Source organism: Pongo abelii, chromosome 7, assembly GCF_028885655.2.
Source record: "Pongo abelii isolate AG06213 chromosome 7, NHGRI_mPonAbe1-v2.0_pri, whole genome shotgun sequence".
Classification (NCBI taxonomy): domain Eukaryota; kingdom Metazoa; phylum Chordata; class Mammalia; order Primates; family Hominidae; genus Pongo; species Pongo abelii.
The window spans coordinates 68,660,235-68,686,223 of record NC_071992.2 but is presented as its reverse complement, the minus strand read 5'-3'; the positions used below and the strand labels follow the sequence as shown (position 1 = coordinate 68,686,223).

Sequence of the window (25,989 nt, the reverse complement as noted above, 5' to 3'; positions counted from 1 at the left end):
TTAGTAACAGCCAATTTTGTTTTACTTATATGTATGTTTTTACATATGTAAAAGGTGACGTGGTAAAAATTTCAACTCTAAAATAATTCTTTCAATAAGCAAAAGTAGAAAGAAGTTATAATGCCAGGCATGGTGGCTCACGCCTGTAATCCCAGCACTTTGGGAGGCCAAGGCAGGCGGATCACCTGAGATCAGAAGTTTGAGACCAGCTTGGCCCCCATCTGTACTAAAAATACAAAAATTAGCCCAGCGTGGTGGCGTGTGCCTGTAATCTCACCTACTCGGGAGGCTGAGGCGGGAGAATCGCTTGAACCCAGGAGGGGAGGCAGAGGTTGCAGTGAGCCGAGATCACACCACTGCACTGCATGCAACCTGGGCGACAGAGTAAGACTCTGTCTCAAAAAAAAAAAAAAAGTTATAATAAAACACTGTATCATAGCTTAATCGTTTTTTCTTTATTGATGGTATACAAAGAAATGATTTATCCAGATATAGTACATTAAGTAAACATTAGACTAAATGAAATAGAATGTGAATATATTCGATTAGATGAAATATGATAGATTAAATTAATATCAAATTGGAATATTTGGCTATAAGCTATAGGTGGTGCTGTTGCTCCTTATCTGATTTTATTCCTCTTTAGGTGTTTTCTGTGATTCTCCCATGAACCTTGTTTCTGGCTAGTCCCTGTTTTACCATCTTGGGAATTCAATATGAAATTATTTTATTTTATAGGCTGGAGCATTGGATTTGCTAAAGGAGCTTAAGAATATTCCTATGACCCTGGAATTACTGCAGGTATGTGCTTTTATGCATCAAAGTTTTTTTAATAGGTAGTCATCATAAAATACTGAAACATCTTCAGTCCCAATATGTTTTTTTACTGTCTTGATAATGGTGTAAACCATTACTAACTGCTATTTTTTTTTACAGGTGGCAATATAAATCAATAATCTACTAAATTGCCGTTATAAAGCAATGTCGCCTTTCTTAGGAAGAATAAAACCTGAATCTCTAAAGTTGGCAGTAGCAGTGAAATCTCACTGTGAGAGGAAGTTGGATTTTTGGCCCTGATTTGGTCTCCTAAGATTTCCCTTTCTTGATCTATTATTGATAGCTGCTGCCAGCATGAAGCTAGCTTCACGGTGAGGATGGCAAGGTGTCACTCCTCTCCGTTTTTGTTTTTGTTTTTTTTTTTAGCACCAGTCAAGCATGTACACAGTTGATGTCTAGTAGACATTACACAGATTCATTACTGAAGTCTTATTCTTTATTGATAATATTTATAGATGTTTATGGGGGTATATGTAATATTTGGTTACATGCATAGAATGTATAATGATGAAGTCAGGTTATTTAGGGTATCCCTCACCTTCAGTATTTATCATTTCTCTGTGTTGGGAGCATTTCAAGCCCTCTCTTCTAGCTATTTTGAAATATATAATGCTTTGTTAACTGTAGTGACCCTAGTCTGCTGTGGAACCTTAGAACTTATTCCTTCTATCTGACTATATGTTTGTACCCATGAACAAACCTGTCTTCATTCCCTTGCCTCACTTACGCACCCTTCCCAGTCTCTGGTATCCATCACTCTGCTTTCTATCTTTGTGAGGCTCACTGTTTTAGCTCTCACATAGGAGTGAGAACATGTGATATTTGTCTTTCTCTGCCTAGCTTATTTCAGTTAACATAACTTCAGTTCCATCCATGTTTTTGCAAATACATGATTTCATTCTTTTTTATAACTGATGGTATTTCATTGTATATATACATTACATTTTCTTTATCCAGTTATTCATTGATGGGCACTTAGGTTGAGCCCATATCTTGGCTATTGTGAATAGTGCTGCAGTAAACATGAGGGGTGCAGATACCCCTTTGTTAAACTGATTTCCTTTGGATAAATATTTGGTAGTGGGATTGCTGGATCATATGGTGCTTCAATTTTTAGTTCTTGAGAAATCTGCATACTGTTTTATATAGTGGCTGTGCTAATTTTCATTCCCATTAACAGTGTATGAGTTCCCTTTTTTCTGCACCTTCACCATCATCTGTTATTTTTTTTATCTTTTTTATAATAGCTGTTCTGGGCCAGGCGCTCATGCCTGTAATCCCAGCACTTTGGGAGGCTGAGGCGGGTGGATCACCTGAGGCCAGGAGTTCAAGACCAGCCTGGCCAACATGGTAAAACACCGTCACTACTAAAAATACAAAAATTAGCCAGGTGTGGTGGTGCATACCTGTAGTCCCAGCTACTCAGGAGGCCGAGGCGTGAGAATCAATTGAACCCAGGAAGTGGAGGTTACAGTGAGCTGAGATTGCACCACTGCACTTCAGCCCAAGCCACAAAGTGAGACTCTGTCTCAAAAAAAATAAATAAAAAATAAATTAAAAAAATAAAATAATAGCCATTCTGACTGGAGGAAGATGGTATCTCATGGTGGTTTTGATTTGCATTTCTCCAATGATTAGTGATGTTGAACATTTTTTCTTATACCTGTTGGCCACTCGTATGTCTTGTTTTGAGAAATATCTATTCATGTTCTTTGCCCACTGTTTTTTTTTTTTTTTTTTTTTTTTTTAAGATAATGTCTCTGTTGCCCAGGTTGGAGTGCAATGGCATGATCATTGGCTGACTGCAGCCTCCACCTCCTGGGCTCAAGTGATCCTCCCACCTCAGCCCCTCCCATCCCTTACCCCCAAGTAACTGGGGACTACAGGAGCATGCTACCATGCTTGGCTAATTAAAAATAATTTTTTTTTTAGAGACGGAGTTCTCCCTTTGTTGTCCAGGCTGGTCTTGAACTCCAGCCTTGGTCTCCCAAAGTGCTGGGATTGCAGGCATGAGCCACTGCAGCCAGCATTTTGCCCACTTTTTAATGAGATTATTTGTTTTCTGGTTGTTGTTGTTGTTGAATTGTTTGACTTCCTTGTGTATTGTTGATATGAGTCCCTTTTCACATGAATAGTTTGCAAATATTTTCTCCTGTTCAGCAGATTGTCTCTTTACCCTGTTGTTTCCTTTGTTGTGCAGAAGCTTTTTTTTTTCTTTTTTTTTTGAGACACAGTTTCACTCTGTGGCCCAGGATGGAGTGCAGTGGTACGACCTGCGACCTCAGCCTTCTGGATTCAAGCGATTCTCTTGCCTTAGCCTCCCCAGTAGCTGAGATTACAGGCGCCTGCCACCATGCCTGGCTAATTTTTGTAGTTTTAGTAGAGACGGGGTTTCACCATGTTGGCCAGGGTTTCACCATGTTGGCCAGGCTGGTCTCAAACTCCTGACCTCGGGTGATCCGCCAGCCTTGGCCTCCCGAAGTGCTGGGATTACAGGCGTGAGTGTATTTTAATGTTCCATCAATAATGAAATATAAAAATAAAACTTGGACAAAAGTCAGAGTGTTAAAAAGGAAACAATATAGCCAATAACATGAATATCGTTATTTTCTGATTGACGTTTTTTATTATCCACAAGTGCTTTCTTTGATATTTATATTAATTCAGAATTTAGGGAAAGGTGGCGAGGGTGTGTGAACATGATTGAGAAAAAAAGTCACATTTATTTTCATTAATGGCTAACTGAAATTGAACATTTCTTTCAGTTGTGAAAACACTAAACCACAGTTGTATTACCAGTATTTATGACTAAAACTAAAATAATTCACAAATGTTTTAACTTCAGTTTACTTATATTGTAAAAGTATTGAAATTGCTCATTATTGTTGCTGTTATACCTTATGCTAGGTCTTACTTAATGTTTTAATAAGGAAGGGCTTGGCACAGTGGCTCATGCCTGTAATCCCAACACCTTGGGAGATGGAGGCTGGAGGATTGCTTGAGCCCAGCAGTTCAAGACTAGCCTGGGCAACATAGCAAGACTCTGTCTTGATAAAAAAAAAACACACAAACACACACACACAAGTTAGGGAGCATGTACATTATTATCTTACATTTAAAAATATTTTGTAATTTTATATTATATAATTGGTTTGCTTTGTAATCCTATGTATTTTAATCCATTTTTAACGGATTCTAAGAAGGGGTCCATAAGCTTCACCAGACTTCCAGAAGGATCCATGGTGCAAAAAAAGGGTTAAGAACTCCTCCTGTAGGCTGGCCAGGTGGCTCATGCCTGTAATTCCAGCACTTTGGAAGCCGGAGGTGGGTGGATCACTTGAGCTCAGGAGTTTGAGACCAGCCTGCCAACATGGTGAAACCCCGTCTCTACTAAAAATACAAAAAAATTAGCCGGGCATGGTGGCATGTGCGTCGAGATTGCGCCACTGCACTCCAGCCTGGGCAACAGAGCAAGACTCTGTATCAAAAAAAAAAAAAAAAAAAGAACTCCTCTCTCTCTAGACCCCAGAAAGAGGAAGGAAGAGAAAGGAAGTAAGTCATGAAGTCCTACCTTCTGAATTCAGGTTTCTGTCTAATGATCAATAACTTCTCTTGCGAGTCAACTCTAAGAATAAACTTTCCTTTGAGATAGTTCCTTACCAAGGCATAACTTTATCCCGACAGACCTATGTGGGGAAAACAACATAGTAATCCCAATATTTATTTAACAGGCACATGTAGAGTTATAGAGAGTATGGAGGTTGGATAGGGTTAATATTTATGACCATCTCAAATTTTTTCCTGTGCTTCCTTCTTTGGAAAGCCTGTGTATTTATATAACAAATATTTGAGGTTTTTTTTTTTTCTTTGTGATGGAGTTTCACTCTTGTTGCCCAGGCTGGAGTGCAATGGCACGATCTCGGCTCACCGCAACCTCCGCCTCCCGGGTTCAAGCGATTCTCCTGCCTCAGCCTCCTGAGTAGCTGGGATTACAGGCGTGTGCCACCACACCCGGCTAAGAGTTTTTACTGTGATTAAGAATTGTGCTGGGTTTATAAAGATGAATAAGATAAGGCCTTACCCTCCTCATTGAGCTTAAATTCTAGTAGAGGAAAACTGACATATAAACAAAGATGTAGGTACCCAAAGAAAAGTCCATACAGTGTTCATCTGGGGGAAAGAGGGAGGGTAGGAAGAAGCACAAATAAGTTTACTTGTCAATCTAAGTACATAATCTGGGAGGTGCAGAATGCCGTTATGTAGGTGATAAAGCTGAAACCACGTCTCGAAAGATGACTAGGTTCTCCCTCAGCAGATAGACGGGGAAAGATATTTCAGCGGAGAAAACAGTTATGTGGAAGCAATGTGGCATTTAGAAGTGAAAATAAAGGAGAGCTAGTTGCATACGGGGTTAAAGACATGGGAAGAGCTAGTTGCATACAGGATTTTAAAGACATAGGTGGTATGGCATGCAGGGCTTCATATGTGATGCTGAGAGCATTACTACTGAAAGGTGTTAGGCAGGGGAGTATGTGACCAGATTTGCACATTGGAGGAAATGGGAAGCTGGAGCCTGAAAGGCCTGTTGACTAATGAAGTTATTCAGGTGAGGAGTGATGAGGGCTTAAACTAAGATAATAGCAATATAAATGGAGAGAAGGGGAATTTGTTAATGAAAGACAGCCTATAAGGATTGGTAGTTTGAATGGAGGTGAAGGAGTGGAGGAATTTAGGATGACTGAGATTTTTGCCATGGCGACTGGGTAGATGGTGCCATTTAGCAATATAAGAATATTCAAGAAAGGTGGTATGAAGGTGAGCTTGGGATGAGAAGAAAATAAAAATGGAGGGGTGAAGAGATAATGGATAATTTGGATACACTGGATTTTGAGATGCCTATGAAACAAGTATATGCAGGTATCTGGTAGGTAGTTGAGTATGTCCTCCCTAGCAGTGCTGTCAAGTATGACTTTGCAGTGATGGAAATGTTTCTGATGTGAGTGTTGACTGATATGGTAGTGCTTAACTACATAAGGCTATTGAGCACTTGAAATATGGCTAAGGAACGGAATTCTGAATTTCATTTAATTTTAACAAATTTTAAATAGCCATATATGTAAACAGCTCTAGAATATAAGAGAAAGGACAGGTTTCGGAAATATTTGGGAAGTAATAGCATAGAGGTGGGTTAGATCCCCTAGGAAAAAGGGAAAACAGAGTTGGGATATAACAGACTGATTAAATCAAATGAGATCTGAAGAGTCCATGGGAGTTTACAGTTAGGAGTGCAGGAAACTTTGAGCAGAGTGAGAGAGTAGAAGGTGGGTATGGGTTGAAGGTGGGGAAGTAAACAGGAAGACAAATATTTGGGCTAGTAATAGATTCGGCTAGTTTTGTAAGTTTTTATATATAGTAGATTAATTTATTCAATCATGATTAAGTGTCTGCTGTGTGCTAGATATTATTCCACGTGCTGAATATAGTGACATTATTGCACGTGCTGAATATAGTGACAGACAAGACAAGGTCCCTGCTGTCTTGGAACTTATTAAAAGGATAGTAAACATAGCTGTATGTTTCTTTTTTTTTTTTAAACAGTATTATTGAGATATAATTCACATACCATAAAATTCATTAATTTAAAGTGTGTGATTCATTGTTTTTTAGTATATTCTGGTACTATCACCACAATTAACTTTGGAACATTTTCATCACCCCAAAAAGTCATTCTCCGTTCCCCCCACCTGGTCTTCCTCCTTCCAGCCTAGGCAACCACTAATCTTTCTGTCTCTCTAGATTTGCCTGTTCTGGAGTTTTCATATAAATGGAATCATACAGTATGTGACCTTTGATGTCTGGCTTCTGTCACTTAGCTTAATGTTTTCAGAATTCATCCATGTTGCAGTTTATGTCAGAATTTTCAGGCCTTTTTATGGCTGAATAATATTCAGTTGCATGGATATTTCACATGTTTTTATCCATTTGTCAGTTGATGCGTTTAGACTTTTTTGGCTGTTATGTATCACACTGCTATGCGTGTTTATGTACAAGTTTGTGTGAGCATATGTTTTTGTTGTTCTTGTGTAGATACCTGGGAATGGTATTGCTGGTTTTTGTGGTAACTGTGTGTTTAACATTTTGAGGACCTGCCAGACTCTTTTCTCCAGCCACGGTACCATTTTATATCCTTAGTAGCAGTAAACGAGGGGTCCAGTTTCTCTGCATCCTTGCAAACACTTGTTGCTGTTTGTCTTTGATTATAGCTATTGTAGTGGGTGTAGTGGTATTTCATTGTAGCTTTAATTTTTATTTCCATAATGTCTAAGGATGCTGAATATCTTTTCATGTGCTTGTTGGTTATTTTTATATCTTATTTGGAGAAATGTCTATCCAGATCCTTTGCCCGTTTTTAAATTGGATTGTCTTTTTTTTTAATTGAGTTGTAATAGTTCTTTATATATTCCAGATACAAGTCCCTTATCAGACATAGAGTTTGCAAATATTGTCTCTTTTTCTGTGAATTATCTTTTTACTTTCTCAGTGCTGTCCGTTGAAGCACAAAAGTTTTAAATTTTGATATATTCTATTTTTTCTTTGATTGCTTGTGCCTTAGGTGTCATATCCAAGAAACCATTCCCTAATCCAAGGTCATGAAGCTTTACTCCTATTCATATTGAGTTAATTTTTATGTGTGGTGTAAGGAAGAGGTTCAGCTTTATTCTTTTACATGTGGATATCTAGTTGTTCCAGCACCATTTGTTGAAAAGGATATTCTTTTCTCCAATGAATTGTCTTGATATCGTTATCTAAAATCAGTTGATGAAAAAGGTAGGAGTTTATTTCTGGAGTCTTAAATTTATCCCATTAATCAGCACGTCCATCCTTTTGCCAGTACCATGCTATCTTGGTTACTATAGGGAATTGTGAGTGCTCCAACTTTGTTCTTCTTTTTCAAGATCGTTTTGGCTGTTTTGGGTCCTTTGCATTTCTGTATGGACTTTAGGGTAAGCTTGTCACTTTCTACACTAAAGGCAGATGGGATTCTGATAGGCATTGCATTGAGTCAGTAGTTCGACTTGATTAGTATTGCAGTCTTAACATTTAAGTCTTCCAGTCTATCAACATGAGATTTTAAAATTTTGTTTAGGTCATCTTTAATTTCTTTCAGAAATGTTTTATAGTAGCTGTGTGTTTCTTTTATGTTGTCTTTTATATATGTGTGTTTTAAATGTATGTTTTACATATGTGTTTTATAGTAGCTGTACAGTAGCTATATGTTTTTTACCTTAAGATTTAGTGGCTACCTTCAGATCATCTTGGCAAAAACTCATGAGTGATCGCAAAGGAGACTTTTCTTCTGGAGCACATCAAATCTGCTTGTTTCCTGTGATGTTAACAGTGTCTCTTGATCTCAGTACTCATTCCTTTCTGCTTTACCATCAGTGTGCAGCTGACCCCTAAGGCTGCTTAATGCACTCTCCACCTTTCCAAGGTAATGTCTTTCTGAATACCTGATGTTCTGTAGAAATCATGGGCAAAGGCACATATTTTATCTGCTAGAGTTTCACAATGTCTAGTTTGTCCTGAAAGATTTCGTTAGTCCTGCAGTCAAGAAAACAGTTATAATCCCACAATTCCTAAGGTCACTTGAGCACAGAATACTTTTGTATAACCTATCTATTACATCTTGTAAGTCTTAGCATACCAATTTTAGGAAAAATCTCTAGGGAATTCTTAGAGGCAACTTCAGACTTGCTTATCCAAGTAAGTAGCTTCATAATCTTTTCATCTACTTTTTTTTTTCATTTTTTCCATGGTACCCCCAAAGGAAAAAAGAAGAACTTATTTCAAATTTTTGTTTTTTATTCTACCTCAGCAGCCTCATTTCTTCTTTTTCTTTCTTTTTTTTTTTTGAGATGGAGTCTCGTTCTGTTACCCAGGCTGGAGTGCAGTGGTGCAATCTCGGCTCACTGCAACCTCAACCTCTCGGGTTCAAGCAATTCTCCTGCCTCAGCCTCCCAAGTAGCTGGGACTACAGGTGTGTGCCACCACTCCCAGCTAATATTTTGTATTTTTTAAAGATGGGGTTTCACCATGTTAGCCAGGATGGTCTTGATCTCCCGACGTCGTGATCCACCCACCTCGGCCTCCCAGAGTGCTGGGATTACAGGCATGAGCCACCGTACCCGCTCTTTTTTTTTCTTTTTGGAGATAGAGTCTTGCTCTGTCGCCCAGGCTGGAAGCTGGAGCGCAGTGGTGTGATTTTGGCTCACTGCAACTTCTGCCTTCTGGATTCAAGTGATTCTTCTGTCTCAGCCTCCCAAGTAGCTGGGACTACAGGCGCTTGCCACCATGCCCAGCTAATTTGTTTTTTGTTTGTTTTTTGTTGTTTTTTTTTTAGTAGAGACAAAGTTTTACTATATTGGCCAGGCTGGTCTCGAACTCCTGACCTCGTGAGCCGCCTGCCTCAGCCTCCCAAAGTGCTGGGATTACAGGCATGAGCCACCGTGCCCCTCATTTCTTATTATTTTGGCTTGACAATCTCTTCCATAGATAAGCATGTTTATTACAATGTAACTGTATTCTCAGTATAGGTTTTGTTTGGGGCTAAGCGGGATAATCATTGACTTTTTAGTAATCAAAACATCCTCTGATAATTAAAAAGCAGTCACCCAGCAGTACACAATTCATCATCTTATACCTTTGCTCTCCTGCAAGCCCCTAGTAAAGTGTCATTTTATTTTTTTGCACGTTTGTGTCAGTTCTAAGCTTCAGAACCACACTAATAAGTTATTTCCTCCACACATTCAAAAAGTAGAGTTTTTTTCCTAGTAAACTAGCCTTGTAAACCCCAAATTGTTTGGGGCTTTAAAATTGTGGAGTCCCTTTATCTTTCTGCTGTTCAATCTTGTCTGCTTTGCTCAGCTTTCTAAGAGATATAGGACACTCTAGCCAACCACATATTCTAAATTCTTGAATAAAACTTAGATCCTGAATCTGTCTCTTTGTTGAGAGGACTGAATAATTTAGAAGGAAACCTCAAGTACCTGTATATTTTTCTACCATAAAGCTTACAATAGGGGTTCTCTTTTTTTCACCACTAAGAATTCCTTTTGTTATTTTTTTCTTCCATAGACCATATGTTTGAAAGATTGTCTGTTAACAACCCGAACTTACTAAATAATTTACCATTTTTTATTTATCATCCATATTTGGGCTGTCATAGCTTTTGTGTTCTTTGAGCACAATTTGAAACCATTGATGTGCTAGAAAGACCATGGACTTTGGCAGTGGACAAACCTGGATTAAAATCCCAGCTTTTGGCTGGGCCAGTGGCTCACGCTTGTAATCCCAGCACTTTGGGAGGCCGAGGTGGGTGGATCACCTGAGGTCTAGAGTTTGAGACTAGCCTGGCCAACGTGGTGCAACCCGTCTCTACTAAAAATACACAAATTATCCGGGCGAGGTGGCCTGTGCCTGTAATCCCAGCCGCTCGGGAGGCTGAGGCAGGAGAATTGCTTGAACCGGGAGGTGGAGGTTGCAGTGAGCCAAGATGGTGCCCCACTGCACTCTAGCCTGGGTGACAGAGTGAGATTCCGTCTCAAAAAAAAAAAAAAAAATTCCCAGCTTTGCTGGTTGGTAATGGTGTGATGCTGGGCACGTTATTTATTGGTACTTCCAATCTCTTCATCTTTAAAAATAGGGATAATCTCAACTTTGAAGGGTTGTTAGAAAGATTGATGAATGTGGATGCACTAAGCATAATTCTAGGCACGTAATTATCACAGGTTAAATTTTACCTGTATTTTGTGAAGTGCATTTTAATGTCTCTGATTATATGCTGGTTCCTGGCAAAATAAAGCCTTTTAAACCTGGATAGGTGGTAGTTTTTGTTTGGATATCCTCATAATAATTTGCAGCTGGTGCTCTATGAAGTAATCCATGTAGAAGAATGTATAGAAACAAAGAAATGCATGTATTAGTCATGATTGCTTCAGCCTGACTTATATACAACATTTTATATTTTATCCTCATTTATCTTCACTTCTCCCTTGTGGAAAGATTGATTTCATTTTTCTAGTTAACCAGACTTATTACAGTAGTGAGTTTTATGCTTCTAGATCTTCATGATAAGAACATTAATGAGTCTAGTGTTTGATCTGAAGATGTATGTATCTTAATATAGTTTGCTATTATAAGGATCCAAAAATTGAAGTTTTAAAATTCTAAAATGGAAACAGGAATCTGGGAAAGAAAAGAATGTGGGTGAAATACTAATTTGTTTAAAATAAAATTGGTATACATTTTTTTTTGTTATTGCCTTGCAGTCCACAAGAATCGGAATGTCAGTTAATGCTATTCGCAAGCAGAGTACAGATGAAGAAGTTACATCTTTGGCAAAGTCTCTCATCAAATCCTGGAAAAAATTATTAGGTATCATTGATCTTCCCTTACGTATATTTATGATGTTGTGAGTTATTCAAACAGTTAATGGTTACATATTATGATTAGTTAATGGTTACATTTTTTTCTTGGTGAATGCAGATATACTGAAAGCAGTGCCTCGTAATAAAGGCGAGGGGAGTTAATTTGATCTTTAGGGTTTTTTTGCCTTTTAGGCCAGTCAAATTTGGCTTTGTTAACTTTTGACACAACTGGATAAACTCTTTCAGTAAGAAGAATTTTCTCTTAAGGGAAAGGTTGTGGATACCTTTTGAAATGGTTTTTGAAATTTTTTGACTTAACAGAAAACTTGCAAGGATGATTAAAAGAATGCCATATCCTTTATCCATATCATCAATTTTTAATACTTGCCATATTTGTTTTATCATATTCTCTCTTTTTCTTTCTCTATTTGCACACACACAAATTATTTTTTTCTGAACTATTTGAAAGTATGTTGAATATATCATGCTCTTTTACCCTTTAAATACTTGTGTGTATTTCCTTATTACAAGCTTACTTTTTTATGGAATCATAGTAAAAGAAATTTAGGAAATTTAACATTGGTATAGTATTTTATGGTTTATGTTCAGGTTTGTCAGTTGTCCCAATAATGTTTTTTATAGTTCTTTTGTTTTTCCACCTCCAGGAAAAGATCCAGTTCAGGATCACATAGCTAGTTTTCTTTTTTTTTTTTTTTTTTTTTTTGAGACTGAGTCTCACTCTGTTGCCCAGACTGGAGTGCAGTGGTGCAGTCTTGGTTCACTGCAAGCTCCGCCTCCTGGGTTTATGCCATTCTCCTGCCTCAGCCTCCCGAGTAGCTGGGACTACAGGCGCCTGCCACCATGCCCAGCTAATTTTTTGTGTTTTTAGTAGAGACGAGGTTTCACCATGTTAGCCAGGGTGGTCTCGATCACCTGACCTCGTGATCTGCCCACCTTGGCCTCCCAAAGTGCTGGGATTACAGGCGTGAGCCACCGCGCTCGGCCTCACATAGCTAGTTTTCTAATTTGAAATCATTCTTAAGCTTTTATCTTTTATGAAATTGACATTTTGAAGAATACAGGTACCCCTTCTCCTTTATTTTTCCCCCAAGGCAGAAATGTTCCTTTCTCATTTGAAGACCAACCTGTTTACTTGGGTTCATGATTTTACTTTTTCTTTGTTTTTGGTCTGTGATCTTTCACTATCAGTTATCGCCTGTGTAGGAAATGTACATAGGGTCCTAGCCCAACAAATATGAATTCCCTCCCCTTAAATTTTATTTTGGGGCTGTCAATTTTTTGTTGATATGTTTCCTAAAAGTCAAATTTGGAAGGAAAGAAAATTAAACGCAATTTTGTCTTTCACATTAATTGCACAAACCCAATAAAAGAATTACTGTTGTGGGCCATGCTTTAAAATTTTATGTATGTGAGTGTATATATCCTGTCCCTTCCCCCTCATTCCTGGTCCCCTGCCTCAAGTAGGGCTAAAAGAAACAAGGTCATTTCCTATAGAAGAAAGTATGTATGCCTCCTGAATATGTGGAGTTTAACTTTTTATTTTGACATAATAAGTGACTCACAGAAAATTACCACAAAAAAAAAAAGCACAGAAAGGTCTCATGTACCCTTTATCCAGGTTCCTCCTATGGTAATATTACATAACTCTCATATACAGAATCTCAACCAGGAAATTGACAATGATACAATCTACACACCTTATTCAGATTTCATCAGTTTTTACTGGCGCTAGTGTATGTGTGGGGGCATGTATCCTTCTGAGCAATTTTATCATATATATACATTCATGTAACCATCATTAATGTGTATTTTAAAATACTTTCATGCAAATCAGATTTTTATCAAATTCATAATGGGCTTAAAAAATAGAACTTGGATGTGTTATACAATATGCAGAAAATGACCAGTTGTAATGAATGCAAAGTAGAATTGGATTTTGGTTTAAAAGTAAACTAGGAAATATATTCAAGGCAGAATTTCCCACATTTTTAAGTTATATCCTTGAAGCAGGTTTATACCCCTATCCACCCCCTTCCCCACCACTTTTTTTGTTTTGTGTCGAGATAGGGGTCTTGCTATGTTGCCTAGGCTAACCTCCAACTCCTGGGTTCAAGCAATCTTCCACATCACACTCCTAAGTAGCTGGAACTGCAAGCATCCGCCACTGCCCTCCTTTGTTATTTATTTATTGATTTGAGACAGAGTCTCACTATGTTGCCCAGGCTGGTCTTGGACTCTTGGACTCAAGTGATCCAACCTGCCTTGGCCTCCCAAAGTGTTAGGTTTATAGGTGTGAGCCATCTCACTTGGCCCCTCCTTTGTTTTTAATAGCATATTCTGTATTTGAGGTGTACCTGCTTTTTTCTCGTGATTAGATCAGGTTGTACATCTGCAGTTGGAATACTGTTTAAGCATGTTATGTCCTTCTCAAGGTATCATATCCGGAGTGATCGATGGTAATTTTGAGAATCCAGTCACAGCTACACTGTATAGTGTGTTGTTTTTCCTCTTGTAGTTAATAGCCATTCTGTGGGAGACACTTTTAAGATCCTGAAACTGTCTTACACCTTAACAAATCTTTTTCCTCCCCTCCCAATTTAGGATCCATTGATTTTTTTGCTCAAACCAATCTTTGTAGTGTTAGTTGCAAAATTGTGATTTTTCTGACTCCTCTTTCTGTTAGAAGAACCTTCTGGCCAGGCACGGTGGCTCACGCCTGTAATCTCAGCACTTTGGGAGGCTGAGGCGGGCAGATCACGAGGTCAGGAGATCGAGACCATCCTGGCTAACACAGTGAAACCCCGTCTCTACTAAAAAAATACAAAAAAATTAGCCGGGTGTGATGGTGAGCGCCTGTAGTCCCAGCTACTCGAGAGGCTGAGGCAGGAGAATGGCGTGAACCCGGGAGGCGGAGCTTGCACTGAGCCAAGATCGCGCCACTGCACTCCAGCCTGGGCAACAGAGTGAGAGTCCGTCTCAAAAAAAAAAAACAAACAAACAACCTTCTTTTTACCCCTTAGCTATTTATCTGTTAGTGTAGACTCGCAGGTTCCTTTGCTGTACGATGGATTGTAATACATTACTATTCAAATTTAATTTGCATAAATTTTACCCCTACTATAATTTTACCTGTGCTGTGTGTGTACTTAATTTATATTACCTTTTTTAATGAAAATATTTTGTTTTTCTATAACTATTATTTTTATTGGTTTCAGAATAATTTATTCAGTTGACTATACCATATTTTAGTTGATCACCTGCCTGTTTAGATTTGTTGTTGTTTTTAACTTTATGGTGGTTGTAACTAATGTCTTGATGGATATCTTTCTGCCTAAAGCTTTTTCTTTACATTGTTAGCTAGATTTCTACATTTACTACTACTGCTACTAGGTAGCACATTGTTGAATACTTAAGATATGCCAAGCATTGACCTGTATTAATGCATTTAATCCTCACAACAATCCAATTTGGTAGGTGCTATTATAATCTCCCATTTTATGATGAGGAATCTGAGGCACTGAGCGGTTAAATACCTTGCACACAGTTGAATTGGTGGTGAATAGCCAAGCTGGGACTTGACTGCAGACAGCTGGAGTCCAGAGCTGGAGCACTTCCTTCCCTGCTAGCTGGGCTGTGTTGCCCACAACACCATATCAGATAGTAGGGATACTTCTGAGGCTGTTCATGCCTCTTACTGCTCTGCTTTCCAAAAGGATTGTACTAATTCATTGTGCCAGAGCAGTGTGTGAGATAGTTCTGCTGTCCCTTTGGCAGCATTGGATCCTTGCTGGATCATATTTCATTGTTATATCAGTTTTCCCTTTTAAATGCTTTCTACCCTATGACTTTTGGACCATTTCTTAGTCCTTGCCATGTGTCATTGTTAATCTTTGTTTTCAGTGTTACAGTACTATAGCATCTTTGTGATTTGAGCCTTCAAGGTAATTATTGAGAATAACAAGGAGCAGTAAAATTATGTGAAAACTAAAGTGTATGTGCACGTTTTATCAGAGGGCTTGAATTGTGTTTTAAGTTTGACAAACTTCAACTTTACAAGATGAGTTCTACAGTTGTGATTTCAACCATTCTTTTATCAGTGATTCTCATCCAGATAACTATATATTAGAGTTGTCTAAGGAACTTTAAAAAATAATGATACTTGCACCTCACTGCCAGAGATTTGAATTGAATGGATCTGGTTTGGAGCTTGGCATGAGGATATGTTTAAAAGCTCCCTAGGTGATTCTGCTATCCAGTTGGATATAGTTTCTTCCATATTCTATACAGAGAGATGTGAAGAATTGAAAGAATTCTTTATGTAGCCTTTATTGCTTATGTAGGGAGCAAAATGTATTTAACTGGTGTATTTTGTACAGTAGACCCAAACATTTTCTGAACTTAGCTTCAAGGCTATGTGTTTTGTTTTTGTTTTGTTTTTTTGAGACAGAGTATCACTCCGTCATCCAGGCTGGAGTGCAGTGGTGCAGTTATAGCTCATTGCAGCCTCAAGTTCCTGGGCTCAAGGGTTCTTCCTGCCTGGGCTTCCTGAGTGGCTGGGACTACAGGCATGCACCGATTTTTTTTTTTTTTTTTGAGACAGAGTCTCACTCTGTCACCCAGGCTGGAGTGCAGTCACACAATCTCGGCTCACTGCAACCTCCTCCTCCCAGGTTCAAATGATTCTCCTGCCTCAGCCTCAGCTGGGATTGCAGGTGTGCGCCACCATGCCCAGCTAATTTTTGTATTTTTAGTAGGGACAGGGTTTCACCATATTGGCTAGGCTGGTCTTGAACTCCTGACCTCAAGTGATCCACCCGCCTCAGCCTCCAAAGTGTTGGGTTTACAGGTGTGAGCCACCACATTCGGCCCCAGGCAGGCACCAGTTTTAAAATTTAAGATTGTGTTGATTGATTTAAAAGTGAATGTTTCTTTGGGCTGTTGAAATATTGCACTGACTTAACCTATTTTTATGTACCTTATTTCATAATATCTCATCGCTTACCTCTTTTTTTTTTTTTTTTTTTTTTTTTTGAGACAGAGTCTCGCTCTGTCGCCCAGGCTGGAGTGCAGTGGCATGATCTCAGCTCACTGCAACCTCTGCCTCCCAGATTCAAGCTATTCTTCTGCCTCAGCCTCCTGAGTAGCTGGGACTACAGGCGCGTATCACCACACCCAGCTAATTTTTTGTATTTTTTTTAGTAGAGACGGGGTTTTACCATGTTAACCAGGATGATCTTGATCTCCTGACCTTGTGATCTGCCCGCTGTGGCCTCCCAAAGTGCTGGGATTACAGGCATGAGCCACTGTGCCCGGTCACCTCTTTAAGTCTTAAAGCTTGTGCACTCTGTATTACTTTATAGATCATTTAAGATAAAGAAAGTGCTGGGTAGGTCTTAATCATCCTGAGGTATTTTCTATGAAAGTGTTTTTTGTTTACCATCCCAGAAATATTTATTTATATTTTGGATACCACCTTAAATTTTCTAACTTTATGGAAATTTATTAAAAACAATATTTCTGTGGTGTATGCTTTAATTTTTATTTTATTTGACTTTATTTTGAGACAAGGTCTGGCTCTGTTGCCCAGGCTGGCATGCAGTGGCGTGATCTTGGCTCACTGCAGCCTCCACCTGCTGGGCAAAAGCCATCCTCCCTCTTCAGCCTCCCAAGTAGCTGGGACTACAGGTGTGCACCACCACGCCCGGCTAATTTTTGTATGTTTTGTAGAGACAGAGTTTTGTCATGTTGTCCAGGCTGGTCTCAAACTCATGAGCTCAGGTGATCCACAGCGTCCCAAAGTACTGGAATTACAGGCGTGAGCCACTGCACCGGCCTGTGCTTACATTTTTAAAGTAACAGTGCAGATATTTCCATATTCTTCCCATCTGTTTGTTCCATATACTTTCTTCCCTTTAGGTTCCCCTGGCATGTGAATTTGTAGTTCCCACCAAATGAGGGAATTTATTTGGGAGTGTTGACTGAACTTGCATTGTGAAAAATAGTACATATGCTAATAGCTTATGCAAACTTCATCTACTTGTAGGACACTTAGGATTTTAGTTTATGTTGTGCAGATAGCCTGTTAACATGCAGTATTTTAGTTTTTAGTTTTTACAAATGCTAGCAACTTAAGAGATTTCATAATTTTCAGATGGGCCATCAACTGAGAAAGACCTTGACGAAAAGAAAAAAGAACCTGCAATTACATCGCAGAACAGCCCTGAGGCAAGAGAAGAAAGGTACTTCACAGTATAGACATTTATTAATATTGAAAGTCATAGTTTTACTTCCTGCATCAATTCCCCTGTCTAATGTTCCCCTATCTACACTCCTTTTTTTGTTTTCTAATCAAATGGAAGTAGTAAATGTACGTAGCCATGTATTCTAATTTATTTTTTTTTTTCAGATTTCTTGAACATTTGAGAGGTAGAAGACATTGAATAAATAAGAAGTTATTTATATTGTACTCAAGTTTAATTGAATGGGATTGCTGGGGTAGGCACTGATGGAATTGATAATGGAGGTAGTGATTAGGGATTCAAATGGTTACTTCCTCTATTTATCACATTTTTTTTTTAGATTTATTTTGGCCCTTGATCTCATTCTCCTTTGCATGCTTTTTTTCTTCCTTTCGAATTTAGCAATTTGTGGCCAGGCACGGTGGCTCACTTTGGGAAGCTGAGGTGGGAGGATCACTTGAGGTTAGAAGTTCGAGACTAGCCTGGCCAACACGGTGAAACCCTTTCTCTACAAAAAAAAAATAATAATAATTAGCCAGGTGTGGCGGCATGTGTCTATAGTCCGAGCTACTTGGGAGGCTGGGGTGGGAGAATTGCTGGAACCCGGGAGGCAGAGGTTGCAGTGAGCCAAGATCATGCCACTGCACTCCAGCCTGAGCAATGGAGTGAGACCTTATCTTAAAAAATATATATATATATATAGCAATTTGTTATAAGAACTTAAAATGTGAAGTTCGTTAACGAAGAGTTCAGATTGTCCCTCACCTCCTATGAGGCCTTTGCATGTGTTCTTTCCTATTACATGTCATGAACTATGCAGTATTGAACATGTTGCTTACTCATAGTTGGTTAAATACAAATCGTTCCTCTGTTCTTGGGAAGCTGGTAGGTTAACAGTCAACACTGATTTAAAGCAATGGTTCTTGAAAGTGTGGTCCCTGGAAGAGGAGAGAACCTGACAGCTTGTTAGAAATACAGATTCTCAGGCTCCGTCCTGTAACTACTGAATCAGGAATTCTGGTAGGGAGGGGCCCAGATACCTGTTTTGAGACAGAGTCTTGCTCTGCCGCCCACTCTGGAGTGCAGTGGCGCGATCTCGGCTCACTGCAACCCCCACCTCCCAGGTTCAAAGCAATTCTCCTGCCTCAGCTTCCCAAGTAGCTGGGATTACAGGTGCCCGCCACACCTGGCTAATTGTTGTGTTTTTAGTAGAGATGGGGTTTTGCCGTGTTGGCCAGGCTGGTCTTGAACTCCTGATTTCAGGTGATCTGCCCTCCTCAGTATCCCAAAGTGCTAGGATTACAGGCATGAGCCACTGTGCCTGGGCTTTTTTATTTTTTATTTTTGAGACAGAGTCTTGCTCTGTCACCCAGGTTGGAATGCAGTGGCGCGATCTCAACTCACTGCAACCTCCACCTTCCAAATTCAAATGATTCTCCTGCCTCAGCCTCCTGAGTAGCTGGGATTATGGGTGTATGCCACCACACCCAGCCCGTGTTGAGGTATTTAGGACATTAAGGCTACTACTGATTTTAACTTTGTTTCTTAATATTTTCCCAAAATTGATCATGCACTCTTCATGTTAATGTTAATGTCTCGTACACTATTTTTTGTATTTGTATTAACTATATTAAATATATATATTACACATATTAACTATATTAACTATATTAAGAGAGGTAAGTCAAAGTTGGGCTTAAACAGCAGTTGTTAATAAAGTTTATGCAATTTTTTCTAACGTATATATGTTTAGTTTTCTTAAATCTGGAATAGTTCCTCAGTCTCTCATTGTCTTTGTTTTTATTATTTTATTATTATTCTTATTATTTTTTGAGACAGAGTTTCGCTCTTGTTGCCCAGGCTGAAGTCCAGTGGCGGAATCTCAGCTCACCACAACCTCTGCCTCCTGGGTTCAAGGGATTCTCCTGCCTCAGCCTCCCAAGTAGCTGGGATTACAGGCATGTACCACCATGCCTGGCTAATTTTGTATTTTTAGTAGAGACGGGGTTTCTCCATGTTGCTCAGGCTGGTCTTGAACTCCCAACCTCAGGTGATCCGCCCGCCTTGGCCTCCCAAAGTGCTAGGATTACAGGCCTGAGCCACCGCACCCGGCCTTGTTTTTATTTTTATTTTTTTTGAGACGGAGTCTCGCTCTGTTGCCCAGACTGGAATGCAGTGGCACAATCTTGGCTCACTGCAACCTCTGCCCCCCCAGGTTCAAGTGATTCTCCTGTCTCAGCCTCCCGAGTAGCTGGGATTAGAGGTGCACGTCACCACACTCAGCTGATTTTTGTACTTTTAGTAAAGATGGGGTTTCATCATGTTGGCCAGGCTGGTCTCGGAACTCCTGACCTCAAGTGATCCACCTACCTTGGCCTCTCAAAGTACTGGGATTACTGGCGTGAGCCACTGCGCCCGGCCTCTCATTGTCTTTTGTCAGTTTTACATGCTTGACGTGTAGGTATAGAGCCTGTCTGCAAAAGAAAATTACTGTGTGTGAAGTCTGATAAAGTAACTGATTGGTATCTATCTACACACCCTCCCCGCCCCAAGAGGATTGAGAAACGAATTTGAGGAGTCATGTAAAGAAAGATAGAAGGTTAAATCTAAGTTGCTTGTAACTAAGCAGGATTTTATATTTTGGGTGCAAGAATTTAAGGAGTAAGTAATGTGTTTAAATGCTTAGAAAGGAAGGATCAGAATGTAGGAAGTGAGACCAGCAGTAGTGAAACTAGTGAGGAAAAGTTTCCCTCAGTCAATATGGGTAGTTTCCCTTGGTTCCTGTGTAGCATTTGGCTACAGACACAGAAGCAAAAGCATTTAATCAAAGTGTTTAAGAAGTGGGTTTTTGGCTGGGTGTGGTGGCTCACACCTGTAATGTCAGCACTTTTGGGAGGCCAAGGTAGGGGGATCACTTGAGCCCAGGAGTTTGAGACCAGCCTGAGCAACATAGGGAGGCCCTGTCTCTACAAGTAATAAAAAACATTAGACAGGTGTGATGGCACATGCCTGTGGTTCCAGCTACTTGGGAGGCTGAGGCAGGAGAACCGCTTGAGCTTGGGGGTCATGGCTGCAGTAAGCCATGGTTGTTTCACTGTACTCCAGTCTGGGTGACAGAGTGAGACTGTGTCTCAAAAACAAAAAAAAAGAAAAGAAATGAGTTTTGGGGCCTGGCACGGTGGCTCATGCACTTTAGGAGGCCGAGGTGGAATTATCACTTGAGGTCAGGAGTTCGAGACCAGCCTGGACAACATAGACCCTTTCTGTACCAAAAAAAAAAGGTTTGTTTGTTGGATTATTTTTTTTTGGACACAGAGTCTTGCTCTTTTACCCAAGATGGAGTGCAGTGGCATAGTCAAGGCTTTCTGCAGCCTCAACCTTTCAGTCTCAAGCGAGCCCCCCACTTCAGCCCCCAAGTAGCTAGGACCACAGGTGCATACCACCATGTTTGGCAAATTTTTAAAACTCTTTTTGTAGACCCTGGGTCTCACTATTTTGTCCAGGCTGTTCTTGAACTCCTGGGATTACAGGCATACGCCAGCTTGCCCGGCCAAAAAATATTTTTAAAATTAACTGGGCATGGTGGCATGCACCTGTAGTCCTAGTTACTCAGGAGGCTGAGGCAGGAGGATTGCTTGAGCCCAGGAGTTCAAAGCTGCATGAGCTGTGATGGCACCACTGCACAACTCTTGCTCTGTTCACCACTGTGAAAAGTCTTGCTCAGTTGCTCAGGCTGGAGTCTTTAAAAAAAAAAAAAAATGGGTTTTTAAACATTGGTTTGCTCATTTGTTTATCACTGACAGGCATTATGCTACATAATGAAAATACAAAGAAAAGTAAATCCTAGTTTTTGCTCTTGAGAAACTCAGTCTGATAGAGAAAAAAATGTATGAAAAGTCATCATATACAAACCTGTGTGAATCCATTATTTTGGGAATACAGGGGGAAATCAGTGAAGGCTTCAAAAAGGAACTGACTAAATTTAGAAGGTACTAATGACCGTCTTACCCACAGGCACCTGTTGGTGAAGTTTAGCAGTGGTTATGTTATGGAGAGAAGGCAAGGGAGTAGGTTCTTGCAGCATTGCAGCAAGCCACATCTATGGATGGTGGATGATTTAATCAGTCTTTGAAAAGGGTTATGGCAGCTGTCTTCAGAGCAATAAAGCTTAATTGTAATCATGAAGATTATTTTGGAAAGAACCCATTTTAGTGATAATCCAACGTAAGAAGCTACTCAGAAGCAATTGAAAGGATTAGGTTGACTGGAAAATTATAAAACTGCCTGAATGTTCATATTGAGGTGATGTTTCTGGGGAGAAACACACTATTTTGTAGCCTCATGACTCATCAGTACACATAGTATTTGTCTCACTGGGGACCTCACTGTCTAAATGGAACAAGGTTTTCCTTTTTCTTTTTCTTTTCTTTTTTTTTTTTTTTGAGTTGGAGTCTCGCTATGTCATCCAGGCTGGAGTGCAGTGGTGCAGTCTTGGCTCACTGAAACCTCTGACTCCTGGGTTCAAGCAATTCTCCTGCCTCAGCCTCCCAAGTAGCTGGGATTACAGGCTTGTGCCACCACGCCCAGCTAATTTTTGTATTTTTAGTAGAGACGGGGTTTCACCATTTGCCCAGGCTGGATTTGAACTCTGCTGGCCTCAAGTGATTTGCCTCTCTTGGCCTCCCAAAGTGCTGGGATTACAGGTGTGAGCCACCATGCTCGGCGAAACAGGATTTTTCAAGCATTCTCTCTCTCTCTAGTTTTGGTTGAAAGCTGGGAGTGAACCTGGTGTGAACCTGGTGTGAACCTGGGAGGTGGAGCTTGCAGTGAGCCGAGATCGCACCACTGCCCTCCAGCCTGGGTGACAGAGCAAGACTCCGTCTCAAAAAAGAAAGCTGTCATTCTCTGGTCCCATCCCTTCATCCCTCTCCTTATACCAAGATCATTGCTTTTCATTTATTGTACTGAGCTATAATGGGTATTTTCTCTATTAAAAATATTGCTTAATATTTAAAATGAGAATCAAAGATAAAATGTTTAGTGTAAAAAAAAGGCATACTTGTCTGTTTACTAAATTGTAAAATTTTTAACTTCTTTTTCATCTGTATGCAGGCAATTTTTTTTCCCCTCACATAAAGGTCACTGAGATACTGTGTCATTTATTTAGGCCCCAAATTTTGTTTTTACAGCATGATAGTAATATTGTTACTTTGAGAGTATTGTTCTTGATTTCTCTTTGGGGTGTTTGTGCGTATTTCAGTACTTCCAGCGGCAATGTAAGCAACAGAAAGGATGAGACAAATGCTCGAGATACTTATGTTTCATCCTTTCCTCGGGCACCAAGCACTTCTGATTCTGTGCGGTTGAAGTGTAGGGAGATGCTTGCTGCAGCTCTTCGAACAGGGGGTAAGTCCAGTGCATGTTATTTCTCAGCCCTTTGGTCACCACCACCAACCACTGCCATCTCCAACTCCATATTGCTGTTTGATGAGTGTCACCCTGTGGATAGCCCACCCACTGCTGCTTAGCTCGGGGAGAAGTTGTTGCTGATACGGGTCTGTTAAGGGGGAGAGGAGGAGGAATCCTGGGGAATTTGCTTATTACTATGTAATTGTAAGAAATAATTCCCTTTAATACATAGATGTTTTCCCTGATTTCGTAGTAATGTACACTTTTTTCTCACAAATCTTTTGTTTCCCCACAATTTAATCTGCAAACTATGTACCCTGATCTTATATTGAGAGTTAACAATACTGAATTGTTAAATAGTATGACATATAGTATGAACGTTTTCCATTTTCTAGTTAGAAAAAGGGGGGATGAGTCTTGATTTATATATGGGAGCTTAATTTAATTTCAACGTATCCAGTCTTAACATGTAACATTTTGGCTTTAAAGTTTTATATACAGGAATATTTATATTTTATACGAATTCATCCTTTTTCTTTTCTCTCATTCTGCACCATGGCTAGTTTGACCTGTTTTTCTCCTTACTCTGCCGTTTCTACTTTGATTTCCTTACTGTCTCTTTTATTTTTTCTTCCTAGTTTATTTCCTTCTATCCTCTTGAATATTTGTATAGGAGTCTTCTGAGTGTGTCTGTATATGTGATTGGCAGATTAAATGAATGATTTATTTGCATTGGAAGCCTGACTCACAGGAGACTAGACAGTTCTTTCTGTAACTTTCTCTACTCTCTGCTGGAGCAGCCAGAATTTATGGAGTTACGAAAGATGAATTGCCTGCTAGATCAGTTATTTCCTGTGCCTGAGGGATCAGGAGTCATCAGTGCAGGAGCACTGTGGGTATCAGGTGAAGCCCAGAAAAGGAGTCTAGCGGGCAGTGATGTGACCAGATTCTAACGAACTAAACTGAATGGCTTCTTTACCTCAGGCAAATGGGGTTTAAGAAATAAGAATGCAGTTTAATTACCTGGTATTAGAATTTTCTTTTAATCTGTTACAATAATTTGACAATTCTTTATGCCTGTTTTTAGATGACTACATTGCAATTGGAGCTGATGAGGAAGAATTAGGATCTCAAATTGAAGAAGATATCCTTTGTGTGTATATTCATAATTTTTTTTAATAAGTAATATTTATTGAACATATACAAATGCCAGGCACGGTTTTACATACAGTAGTCCTTCCAATGAATTAGGTGCTCTCATCCCATTTTACAGAGAGAAAACAGAAGCAGAAGAGGATTGGTCATTGTTCTAGATCACACAGCCTGACACTGACAAGGCTGGGATTCCAATGTAGGGAATTTGGCTCCAAGCCCATGACTTTGACCACCACGCTAGACTTTTTCCTTCATGTTGAAGCTGAATGAACTAGAAACAGCGAAGTTTAAAAGGACCTGGCTCTTTGGAAACTGAAATGTATAAATCCCTGGTAAAATTGCTTCAGATAGCAGGAGAGTGAAAATATGATTGAGAACAAGAAAGGCAAACCGATAACATAATTAGAAGAGATTACAAAATACATGAGAACATTGGGTGTATCTCATTGGCAATTCGAGAACCTAAAGAATTTTGCTTTCCTAGCAAAACACGAGTGTCCAAGATTGACTTTATGTACTTGGCAGGACAGGCTGTGTTATATTGTGGTAACAACCTTGAAATTTCAGTGGCTTAACACCACAGAGGTTTCTTTCACAGATTAAACTGGACAAATAGGAATTTATTTGTCCTATATGTTCATCACAGGCTAGCTGAGGACTCTGGGCTTTGGGTCATTGTCCTCTAGGACCAGGCAGGTGGAGTGGCCATTGTGAGTGGTGATGTGGCAGAAGGTAAAATGGATAAATTGCATACTGGCTTTCAAAACTACTGCTGAGGAGTGACATCTATTACTTCTGCTACCAGCCAGAAAGGTCACTTGGTGTCACACAACTTCAAGGGGTCATAATTGTTTTATGTAATCTGCTAGCTTAGTTTTTCCTGTTGATATAGAATTCAAAGTCTTCTTCTTCACTTTTTGTCTTGATTGTATTGTTTTCTTGGAAAGGAGAGGGACATCTATGTCATTTTATTTGTCTTGTTTTTCCTGTTATTGAAAAGGAAAGTACGGTATTGATGGCATTTAAATTTTTCTGCCTTGTAGATTGAGACTGTAGTGTCTGAATTTAAGTTATGCAAAAGGGCATGGAAAGCACACACATGTAAATGTGAAGACTTCTCAGTTAGGGGGACCTCAGAGCACACACAGTCACTTGAGCTCATTATCCCAGGGGAAGCGTGTTCATGCTAAGCACCGGGAAAGGGCTCCAGGAGAGGGGTGCTGTGTGTGGGTAGGGGCAGGGAGCATCTAGGCAGCTGTGTAACATGAGATTGTCCTGGTTGAGGAAGTGGCCTTATTAAGAAGGGAGCTGTTCCAGGGTTCAGCTTTGGCATTGGCCTCTTCTGCGGAGAATAAGAGCCTGCTGAGGTAGCTCCTGCTGAGCTGGGGGAGGAGGTGAACCCTCACGGCCATGCTGAATGCTCTCTTCTCAGAGACCCTACGGGAACTGTGTGACCAGAGAGACTTTTAGGATCCTTAGTAGAATTCGGATTTGGGCAAGTAAAGCTTGAATAAGTTCAAGCTCCTTTTCAGACATGTGCTTTCTCATGTTGAGTACTTGAGTTACTTTTTGAAACCCTGTTGACTTGCATACTGCTGGCACTAAACATTTAGGAAATAAAACATGACTAGGCCGGGCACGGTGGCTCACGCCTATAATCCCAGCACTTTGAGAGGCCAAGACGGGTGGATCACCTGAGGTCAGGAGTTTGAGACCAGCCTGGCCAACATGGTGAAACCCCCTCTGTACTAAAAATACAAAAATTAGCCGCACGTGGTGGCAGGCGCTTATAATCCCAGCAGCTACTCGGGAGGCTGAGGTAGGAGAATTGCTTGAACCCGGGAGGTGGAGGTTGCAGTGAGCTGAGGTCCAGCCTGGGTAACAGAGTGAGACTCTTTCTG

At 39.9% G+C, this 25,989-nt stretch overlaps 1 protein-coding gene across 3 annotated transcripts in view; it reads left to right on the top strand.

The window, feature by feature from the left end:
- Window positions 1–25,989, top strand: part of TCEA1 (transcription elongation factor A1) — a 56,715-nt gene that overhangs the window by 12,222 nt on the left and 18,504 nt on the right. For 2 of the 3 annotated variants that reach the window (XM_003780624.5, XM_009243812.4), the window contains exons 2-6: window positions 739–801; window positions 11,166–11,271; window positions 17,437–17,524; window positions 22,785–22,930; window positions 24,021–24,077. In XM_003780624.5, coding sequence (XP_003780672.3) covers window positions 739–801; window positions 11,166–11,271; window positions 17,437–17,524; window positions 22,785–22,930; window positions 24,021–24,077 — 460 coding nt within the window. The remainder of the gene's footprint in view (window positions 1–738; window positions 802–11,165; window positions 11,272–17,436; window positions 17,525–22,784; window positions 22,931–24,020; window positions 24,078–25,989) is intronic. The other variant, XM_054561623.2, reaches the window with a different exon arrangement.